We start from the raw sequence: 10,755 nt of genomic DNA, 5'->3' as shown, positions 1-10,755 counted from the left end.
ACGTACACAGAAACTGGGGTTAGTATCACGTAGGGCTGGGGAGGAACACAGCGCTGCCAGCCAAACAGGACTTGCTCCGTCTGGCAATCGAGACTGGTAAAGCAAATGAAAACGCATAAACTGAAGTCTTATGACAAGTAAATCCTGCTTTTCACCTGGTATTCTAATAAGCAATTGCAGAACCAGGACAAAGCAGGTTTTTCCCAAGGCTGGGACGTGTGCGGAAAATAGGGTATGAAGAGGAAGGGAAAAGAACTCGGAGGAGACAAAAAAGGAGACAAGCTGCCTTGTTGCTAATTACACGCTCCACCTCCTCAGTTATCTGATATATAAAACTCTGCAAGTGCTGTCTGTAGCAGCGCAGACACTCTTCCAATTATTAACAAATGAATGCGAGCAGTAGTAGGCGTGCCAGGGAAAAGAGAACAGCCCTACACTGCACAACCCTCTGCTGCCCTGAACTCACAGCCTGCTGCCTCCGGCCCTACTTCTGCCCCCTCCCCGTTCTCGGTTTGCTCTCTTCCTTCCGTCCTTCCTTCCATCCGTCCCTCCTCTCCTGTTCCCCAGCTGCCACTTTCCTGCCATTTCAAAGCTGCCTTTCCCTGGCCACCTCCTCAGCCTCAGCTGCTTTCAGGCACCCACCGCATCGCTCTGCATATGAAAATGAGCTGTCACATTTTCCAGCCTCTGAAGCAGAGATTATTTTTGGGATAGGTGGTTTTGACAGTTCCGCCCTGCAGTTCACAGGCAGAGCACAGGGCAGGCTATGCAAATGCAGGGGGAGAAGAAGAGGGAGGGTACAGCAGTTCAACACACACGCAGGGCTCCTGGCTGTGCACTCAGAGGGGACTGAAGCTCTCTGGGGGGAAGCGAAGCTCCTGTGAGGTACAGGAGTCAAGGAGAAGTTAAGTCCCCCCACATCTGAGGGCTGCTCTTCCCCAAGGGCAGCTGCTAGCAATGCTGCTACACGACATGGCACTGAGATGACAGTCGAGTCTGCCTGTGGAAGACAGGCACAGCGAAGCCCCTCCCCACCCTCTCACACAAAGTCCCTCACCTGTCTGCGTCCCTATCACCCCCAGGCCACCAGGCAGTCTCTTACAGAGCCCGTACTCCCTGCCACGTACCACAATCAGCATCCAGACCTCATCTGAAGATCTGACCTAAAGGCCTCGAAAAAAGAAAGCGTAACAGGATTTTGACCTACCAGTCCAGCCCCAGCCACTCTGTGCATTTTGACTGCAGCTGGTCGTATATAACGTGAAACTTGCGGGGCCAGAAGGTCCTGTGGCACCTGGACAGCAGCAGCAGAAGACAAGCACTGACATGGTGGGAACAAACCCCAAAGGAGAGAGTAGGTACTAAGGCAGGAGGAGGGAGAATGAGCAGGAGGTTTCCTCAGGGACTGGAATAGCTGAGGCTGATGAGAAGAGCAGCTGCAGAGGGTTGCTCTGGAAATTAAAGCTGAAATGAGCTGGTTAAAAGAAGCAAAGAAAGATGGCAGTTGAGGAGGCAGAGCTGGGAGCACCCTGGGATGGAGTGGCTGGAGGTGTTGGTGGGGGAGGAACGGATAGGGAGAAATGGCCAAGGAGGCGGCAGGGTATGAACGGCTGTAGGTGGTGCGGAGCAGGCTCTGGCAGGCGCAATGGAAATGGCCATGGGGAGAGGCTTTCACGGAGTGAAAGCAGCCCAGATGTCAGGGGAAGGAAGGTGCATTAAGAAGTACTAAGATGCGGAGTGTGTGTTAAGGGCATATGAGATCAGCAACTGGGAAAGGCGAGCTGTGAGGGCCAGTGGAGAATTACTGCTGGAAGGGGTGCTGCAAGCAGCACGGGCGGTCCTGCAGGACCCACAGCAACAAAGGCAAAGAGCCAAGAGGCCTCACTGGGAAGCCAAAGCGAGTACGGACAAGGAGGTAAAGCAAGGACAGGAGGAGAGAGAATAAAACAGAACAGGCCACCCAAAATGGGAGCTGATACAGCAAGTTAGTCCTTCATTATTTTCTCATAGTTATGCCACAGCAGAGTCCAGAAGTACCTGTCAGTGCTGGGTCACATCCTACTTCATGTCGCATGAACTGAGAGACATACGGTCAAAACTCCCAAGTTTTTACAACTGCCTCGCTCATGTACCCTGAAAGCTACCCTTAAGACAAATCTCAAAGGCACGTGATCCAGCTCAAACGTTGCTATACTAATTTCTTCACCTTGCCATTTTATATGAAAATTGTGTTGTCTCCAAAGAACAGTTTACTACTTCTAGAAAATTTAGACGGTATTAGCTTTGGGAGTTATTTTATCACATAGGGTTAAATTGAAAAGCTGGTGCAACTTTTACAGATTTAGTTTTAGGGGCAATAATATGCTTCAAAAGATATTTCAAAATATTTTAAATAAACAGGATTACAATCACAGAAAACATAACAAAGAACACAGAATTTCACCAAGAACTATTATGTATTAGTTCTACAACCTTTATTTCAGCCAGCGCAGATGCAGAGAGATATACTTACGAGCCTAGAAGTCTTTCCCCAGCCGTGCCTCGCGTGACAGTAGCACCTTTTGGCAAAGGAGAGCATGTTCCGGGAGTCAAGCAACCATTTCATCAACATTTTTTCCTGTTGATTTCAGTGGGAAACACACAGTAAACACACTTTCTCCTGTTAAGACATCCAGAGATGTGGGATCCAGTGGAGTAATTTGTAAACAACTGTTTGCCACTACTAGTGAAAAGGATTTGGATCATCCCGAAGTGAATTCTCTTTTGGGAATTCCCTCTAGATAACGCAGTCAAGCCAGTTTCCCTGCCGGCACGACAAGGATCTTATAAAATCTGGCCAAAAGGCAAGTAGATACTCAGGTTACACAGCGGAAACAGATGATGGGAGATGCAGACTTCCCTCTGTCAAGCAGCACTTCTCAGACGTGACAATTGTGTAAGCTATAGGGGTGAGGAGAAGGGGATGCCACTGGTGCAGGGGGGCACAGGAGGAAAGTGCACCATCCCACCATATGTGTACAGGGTACCAGTGTGAAACTAAGTAACAGAAATTGCACCAGTGGAAACACTGGAATTAAAGCCATGCAAAAAAAGAAGTGTTTTCCTGAGAATAAAATTACCACTCTTCTGTCAATGCACAAGTTCTTGAACTAATTAAGAATTGGTTTAAATTATATTTTACCCTGTGCTCATGTTTTGCAACTGTTATATCCTCATTCTCCCTTCAGGCTGAAGAAACTGTTCACTTGCTATTCTTGCAGCCTTTTTTTCTCTCTTGCAGACATAATGAAACATTCTGGGAGGTTTCCGGGCAAGTTACAGGAGGACACAACCTGCTGTCAGACCCCTTCTGTCAATTGGGATTGGCTGTCAAGGGGAAGAATAATTAAGCAGAATGAGAGAATACCGTACCATGACAGCACCGAAAAGGAGAAAGAGAGGAAGACATATCTTGGAAGAAGAAGAAAAAAAAAAAAAGTAGCAAAATGCTTGAGTGAAGGAGGCTGGACTGCCTAGGAGGAGGAGGGGAGATCTCTGAAGTGAAGCTGAATAAATAGGAGAAACGGAACTGAACCGTAACGAAGCCCCGGCAGCACTTCCAGAGCAGAACGGCCCTCTGGCACAAGCAGCACCCAACAGCCGTAGCCCGGCTCGGGGTCCGGGTTCTCAGGCGCTGACACACACACACTGCCGCCACCTTTTCTGCTTTTATTAAAACTTTCCGACAGAAAAGAGAATCCGCCTCTGCACCATGCAGAATATTACCAAACCGCTCTCGCCCTTCTGGAGTGCCGCAGTCTGCAGCGTAACCTAACGAGCCGTGACCCAGCTAATTGGCAGCCGTTACCCAAGCTAGCTGGGGCGGCAGCTGCCGGGAAGCGGGGCGAGGGAGGCCGCTGGCCAGGCCGGCGTGCAGCTGGGCACCGCCGCGCCGCCACGATCTCCGGCCCGCGGCGCCCCGATGCCCGCAGGCCCCGTCGGGCCGGGGGTACCCCTGGGAGCTCCCGGCCGCCACACGGGGCTCCCGCTTGCGGCGGGCAGCGCTCGGGAGCAGGCCGCGGCCCTGCCCGCCATTCGCGGCACGCCCCAGCCTGCGAACCTGGGGCGATCCCGACGCGTGGCAGCAAACACCCCCCCGCCCCCGCGCAGAGGCGGCTGCGTGGGCCTCCACCCAGGCGCGGTGTTTCCTCCCGGGGTGGTGGTTGGGGGGGGGGGGGGCAGAAAGGCCTACGGAGGCTGGAGCGGCCGGTCCGCCCTCCTCCCACCCCGCCCGCGGCCCCGCTTCACCTCAGGCCGGCGGGGAGCGGGCGGATGGGCGGGGGAAGGCGGGGGGGGAGCCTGACTCATCCGGCAGCGGGGACTCACCGCGGGCAGCGCACACGCCGCGCTGACACACTGGCCACGCCGCGGGGCAGCCGCCGATCACGCGCGGGCACCCGGGCGCCCATTGGTCGTCGCCTCACACACCTTTGCCGGCGATTGGCTGGGGGGAGGCCGGGAGCCCCGCCCACCCCCCACCTACCCACCCACCCCCCCCCAGCGCGCGGGGCTGGGGGAGCCGCCACCTGAATGGGGAGCGGCGAACAAAAAGAGGAATATCACGGCAGCGGGCGGAGAGCGGCGGCAGCGCGCGCTACGGTCAGTCTCGGCTCCCCGCCACTGGTGAGTGACCGGCCCCGCCCGGCGGGGAGGGCGCTCGGGGGTGCGTGGGGCGGTGAGGGACGGCGGGGTCCTGAGATGGGGGAACCGGGGGCAGTGGCGCAGGCGGGAGGCGGTGGCTGGAGAAGGGGGGTGAGCTGAGGGGAAGGAGTAGGGCAGCCCCCTCGGGGAGGGGAAGAGCCTGCGGGGCAGGGGTGTGAGCTGAGGCGAAGGAGTTGGGCAGCCCCCCTCGGGGAGGGGAGAGCCTGCGGGGCAGGCGGGCGAGGACAGCCGCCGGAGGGAGGAAAGAGGAGCTGCCGGGAACTCGTGTGCCTGCGCGCCCCGGGGAGCCGCGCCGGTGGCAGGCTGCGTGGCCGCACGTGCCAGGCGGCGACGGGGGGAAAGGAGGGAGGCTGGGGGGCAATCCCGGCGCGGTGGAGGCCGAGAAGCGGACCGGCTACCCCCTCCCGCCAGGCGCTGGCGGAACCGTGCCGGAGGCCTCCCTTCCCGCGGGGGACTCCGCTCGGCTTCGCTTCGCTTCCCTTCCCCCGCGGCGGGAGGCGCCGGGCGCGGCGGCACTGACCCTCACCCAGCCCCCGCCCGCTCTGAGGCGCGGCGCGGCTCCCCCAGCCCCGCCCGCGGCGGCGGCAGTGGCGGGCTGCCTTCCTGAGGGCGGGGGTGGCCGCGCGAGGAAACTGGGTGAAAGGTCGGCGCGCGACAGCACCCGCACCGCCGAGCAGGCGCCGATCACGCTTTGTTCACATGCCCCCGCCCCCGGGGCCGCGCCTCGATTGGCGCCGGCCAATGGGCGCCGGCGCGGCGCGGCGCGGGGAGCCAATAGGAGGAGGGCGGGGGCGGTGCGCGGGGGCGGGCGGCGGGGTGCGCTGAGGTGAGGGTGGCGCGCGCCCAACGGCCGGGGGCGGGGCTTGCGTCTGCGCCCCGCCCCCGTCCCCTCAGGCCGCCGCTTGTCGGGGCTGTCGGTGACAGCGGGGATGTTCTCCCGCCCCCGCCGCCTGCCGCGGCCAGGTCTCCTTAAACGTCTCACCCGTGACTGGAGACGCGGCTTCCAGAAAGGAGGCTTTTCCACCCACACCGTCTCGGCGGGGCGGAGACGGGTGTGGGGAGGAATTCGCTAGCGGCGGCAGGCAGTGTCCCTCAGAAATGGAAAGCTGTGTTGGGGATAATGGTGGAACATACAGCGTAGGAGGATTTCTGCGTGGGTTGGTTTTGTGTGGTGATGGGTCGGATAGTGAATATACATATATATTTCAGTTCTCCAACTTGGCCATTTTCCTTGCGTGTATGTGTGTGAGAGAGAGACCTTTTGAGTATTTTCTGGAACATTTTTAGTAGCTAATACCTTTTGAAGAAAACATGCATCATGCCCAATACGGACCTTTTTCATGTGTCAAAATCAGCTCAATCCTGAGGGCTGTGTTTAAAGCAAAAATGGAAGGGGGGTGGGATGGGGGAGGAAGTTTTGTTTTCTTTTTTTGGGGGGTGCGGTGAAGATTTTTATTAGGCTTTCAGACATACCACTTGCAATATGGAATAACTTAAAACTGTTGCTTAAGATTTGGGGGGAGTTCTTTTGTCTCCAGAAAATATATAATCTTCACCAGATGGCCAGATTTCCCCACTAACAACTTCATTAAAATATTATATAAATAAGACAGAACAGGAAAATACAGGCATACTCTCCACATGACCAAATGTATTTGTCTTGCACAGGTTGCTTTGTTTGGTTTTTACAATGCCTTCTTACAACTAACTGCAAAATATTCAAACTTAGTGTCAGGTTTAAAGTTTCCTTTTTTTCCTCTAACCGAAACAGGAGGAAGAGATGGAGATGATGACTGAGAAACAGAGAGATACTAGGTATTTCTGGAACAATACTCCTGAAAAAAGTGATTACGAGGCTGTAGAAGCCCTTATTTCAATGAGCTGCAACTGGAAATCAGACTTCAAAAAACATGCAGAAATGAGACCTATAACTCCAGCGTCTGATATGTCAGAAGAAAGTGATGAGACTTTGCTTCCTGGAGCAGCGGACTTTAATGCTATACCAGCATTTGTAAGTTTTTGAATTTGTACGTGTGCGTGCTTGGTTTTAACAATTGGTGTGGCAATGTGTTGTTAACGGGGCACCCCCCTTCTGTGTCTCTCTCCCCATGCAGTGCCTGACCCCCCCCTACAGCCCTTCCGACTTGGAGATGTCACAGGTGGTCCATCCTGGGGCACCGGTGCCTCCCGCAGCGCTGGGCAAGTGGCTGGCTGAGGCTGCCAAGCCTCTGGCCACACCTCGCAGAGAGGCAGAGAAGCCTCCAGCAGCTGGGCCTCTGAAGGCTCAAGCGACCAGTGTTATCCGGCACACGGCTGATGCCCAGCTTTGTAATCGCAAAACCTGCCCGGTGAGAACAGCCAGTGTGCTGAAATACCAGGACAGTGTTTCGAGGGAAACAACCAGTAAACAAAACGCCGAAGCCGAACGTGCGGTGTGTTCCGCCGTGGAGCTGAGCAAAGCCAGTGATGAGAGCGGTGAACTGCCAGTGGCAGAAGGAAAAGCCGCAGAACCAGCTGGCAGCCCGGTGCCCTTGACAAAGCCCTCTGTCAGCAGGCATCAGCCTGTCCCTGGGTCGGCGCAGCAGTCGGCAGGGGTGACACCACCGTGCCCTGCCCAAGGCAGTGGGGCCCCCCCTGTTCCAGTGATCTGCCAGATGGTCCCGCTGCCCACAAACAACAATGTTGTGACGGCCGTAGTGCCCAATACCACGCCAAGCCAGCAGCCGGCTCTCTGTCAGCCCATGGTCTTCATGGGCGCCCAAGTTTCCAAAGGTGCTGTTATGTTTGTTGTGCCCCAGCCGGTTGTGCAGAGCACAAAGGCTCCCATTATTAGTCCGAACGGCACGAGACTCTCTCCCATTGCCCCTGCTCCCGGCTTCGTACCTTCTGCAGCAAAAACCACTCCTCCAGTTGATTCTTCAAGAATAAGAAGTCACATCTGCAGCTACCCAGGATGTGGGAAAACGTACTTCAAGAGCTCTCATTTGAAGGCTCATGTCAGAACACACACAGGTTGGTCGCTGTTGCTGGATGTTAAAAATTAATGTAGAAAATTGCGGCTGTATATGCAACTTGTTAAGGTTTTAGCGATTACTGGATTTGTTTGTGGAACAAATTTGGGGCAGCAATGAAATACCTTTTTTGCCAGTGTACGTTATAATGCTGCCTAATCTCTGACAGGAAATCTCCCGGGGGGGAAGTTGACTCAGCAGTTTGTTTGTGCTGGACTTGCTTCATGTCTGAAGGCATTCGGTAATGCTTCATATGAGCGGGGAAGCAGGGCCTTGCCCAATGTCAAGTGTGCTTTTGCAGAGTTAAAGATGCCTTGTTGGGCTTCTCCACAAGAATGCCTTTGTCAGAAGTGGGTAAAACTTAAAAGAGATTCTTTTATGAAAGAATATAAAGATCCACTCCAAAGTATTCCTACCTTGGTTGTTTTAGAGTAACTTCTCCACGGCTCATCTCTTAACCACAGTAGCAAAAAGAGTCACATGCATTTTCACATAGGCTCACGGTGTGCTACCAGAGCTCTGTTACACAAAGCGCTATTACAGGTTGCGTTTCAGGGGTAGTTTGAGGCATGCGAAGTCATTGTAATCTGACCTTCATGTGGAGCAGAGAGTTAAAATCATAAAGAGCATCTCAAACTATTTGGTTGGAGAGAATTGTTAACCTTTTGTACTACTTAGCTGTCATGATAGTGAGTTTGCACGTTTACATATTGATTATAAACATTTTTTCACATTTTTTAAGTACATATATATATAATTAATATTTATGTAGGTTTTGGCTCAACTGTCATAGTAGAAATGTTTCTTTAAAGTCAAATCCTGCCAGTCAAGGCAGCAGTGTTTGTTGCTCAATTAGCACTCATGGATTTTTTTCTTTGTAATTTTTTTTTTCTTTTAGGAGAAAAGCCATTTAGTTGTAGTTGGAAAGGCTGTGAGAGAAGGTTTGCACGGTCTGATGAACTGTCTCGCCATCGCAGAACGCATACCGGGGAGAAGAAGTTTGCCTGCCCGATGTGTGAGCGGCGGTTCATGAGGAGCGACCACTTAACGAAGCATGCGCGTCGCCACTTATCGGCTAAGAAGTTACCAAACTGGCAAATGGAAGTGAGCAAGTTAAATGATATTGCCGTGCTGCCAACATCTGCAACCGCACAGTGAAGGGACTTACCCTGAAGATGGTGGAATTAACTGTTGTCGCTGGGATATGCCAGCTAAAAAAAGGCTTTTGCTCCCGGCTGTGGTTCTCCCACGCCGGCTGCTGATGGCGGTGCAGCAGAGAGGCAAAGGCAGCCTGCGCTCAGTCACAAAAAATGTTGCTGGGAGAACCCGTGTCTTGACTGGAATAGCGGGTGTCTTTTGCACTGGTAAGGAGAGAGAGAAAGAGAAGGTTCTAGAGCAGAGCAGCACACATTGCGGAAGTTTTGAATTTTGCAAATTATTCATATATACTCTAGATCAGTCACATGTAAACGTTACTGAAGGTTTGCTGCTGACACTTGAGACCAACTCCGTAACTTTTAGTTGTCAGTCTTCAGTACAGCCACACTAGGGAGACAGCAATGTACCGGCGCAGGCTTGAGAGCCCAGAATGCACCTGCGTAAATTAATCTAAATCAGTTTTCGTACTTCTGCCACCTTTTCTTAGTAGGAATCTATTCCTCCTATCCATTCTCCAGCCCTGTCATAAGCGATGGTTCAGTGCTAAACTCCTGAAGATCTTAGAGCTGTCCCCCTGCATGGGGTGTTTAACACACCCAGCTTTATACCTCTGCCCTGGGGGGGCTTGCAAGGGGCGCTCAGGGGCACCATGGGGGCAGCTGGAGGATGGGAATGTTTCTGAATCCTCGTTAGCTTTGTAATATTTTCCCAGCTTCTTTGGCAAGCTTTGTGATTATTACAGTTGGTTGTACGGGGGCATCATTGGGTGCTTCTGCTTTTGTGTTGCTTACGGTTTCCTTTGTAACTTCTCACAGTTCTGTACCACTGTGTTTTTCATGAATGGATACCGTGCACTTTTAAGAGAAACATTGCAACTGTAAACTACGCGGGTTGATTAAGGAAGAAAACCAAGAATCTTAGGCTTCTCGATCATGTTATTCTTTGAAAGACGGTTTATACTAAAATGAAATGGATGTATTATGTATTGTATTCAATTAGAAAGTTGTGATTTGAAAAGTAAAACAAGGCAGTAAAGACACCGGCCTAGAATTTAAACTTTAGCTTTTGTGACAAAGAATGCATCAACTTTCACTATTTCTATTTTATCATATGTTGAGGACACATATCAGAAAGTGAACAGTTTGAAAATAGTGTATTAGATACGCTTTTTGTGACTACTTTAAAGATTTGCACATTTCTTATGTTGTACTTTATACTTTGTTTACAATAAAACCAATTTTCTTTAATATAGACCTCTTTTTAAAAAAAGTCATAGCAGAACTTATCCCTTTGCAAGGAAACAAACCTCAAAACAAAATAGTGTCCGTCATTATGTATCCTGACCAATGAAACGCTCTTATCTTTTGATATTTTTTAAAGCTGTATAAACCCCACAGGAGTGGCATTTCAAAGCTGTGCTTACTACTCACAGAATCATGGAGTTTTCAGATTTGGAAGGGACCACCAGAGATCATCTAGTCCAACTCCCCTCCTAAAGCAGGATTGCCGAGAGCACATTATTCAGGACTGCATCCAGGCGGGTCTTGAAAATCTCCAGAGAAGGGGACTCCACAACCTCCCTGGGCAGCCTGTGCCAGTGCTCTGTCACCCTCACCGTAAAGAAGTTTTTCCGTGTATTTGAACGGAACTTCCTATGTTCTAACTTGTGCCCATTGCCCCTTGTCCTGTCACTGGGAACCATTGAAAAGAGCCTGGCTCCATCCTCCTTCAACCCACCCTTTAGATACTTGTAAGCATTAATAAGGTCTCCCCTCAGCCTTCTCCAGGCTAAAGAGTCCCAGCTCTCTCAGCCTTTCCTCATAAGGCAGATGCTCCAATCCCTTGATCATCTTAGTTGCCCTTCACTGGACTCGCTCCAGCAGTT

General features: G+C 52.2%; 1 protein-coding gene across 1 annotated transcript; it reads left to right on the top strand.

The window, feature by feature from the left end:
• The first annotated feature begins 4,548 nt into the window (after nt 1-4,548).
• KLF10 (KLF transcription factor 10) lies at nt 4,549-10,118 on the top strand. Its single transcript, XM_082479113.1, has 4 exons — nt 4,549-4,662; nt 6,473-6,712; nt 6,816-7,713; nt 8,611-10,118. Exons 1-4 carry the CDS (start codon nt 4,570-4,572, stop codon nt 8,868-8,870), a joined length of 1,491 nt encoding a protein of 496 aa, XP_082335239.1. The 5' UTR covers nt 4,549-4,569; the 3' UTR covers nt 8,871-10,118.
• Nucleotides 10,119-10,755: the final 637 nt, after the last annotated feature.

The sequence above is a fragment of the Vanellus vanellus genome (assembly GCF_965231255.1).
Source record: "Vanellus vanellus genome assembly, chromosome: 2".
NCBI classification, from domain to species: Eukaryota; Metazoa; Chordata; class Aves; order Charadriiformes; family Charadriidae; genus Vanellus; species Vanellus vanellus.
Note: the sequence above shows the minus strand (reverse complement) of the source record. Positions and strands in the feature narration are given on the sequence as shown.

Excerpts from the sequence above, each read along its gene's own strand:
- KLF10 (XM_082479113.1), top strand. The coding sequence starts at position 4,570 with ATGGGGAGCGGCGAACAAAAAGAGGAATATCACGGCAGCGGGCGGAGA. Across the intron at positions 4,663-6,472 it reads GTCTCGGCTCCCCGCCACTG|GAGGAAGAGATGGAGATGAT; the intron begins GTGAGTGACCGG and ends TAACCGAAACAG. Across the intron at positions 7,714-8,610 it reads TCATGTCAGAACACACACAG|GAGAAAAGCCATTTAGTTGT; the intron begins GTTGGTCGCTGT and ends TTTTTCTTTTAG.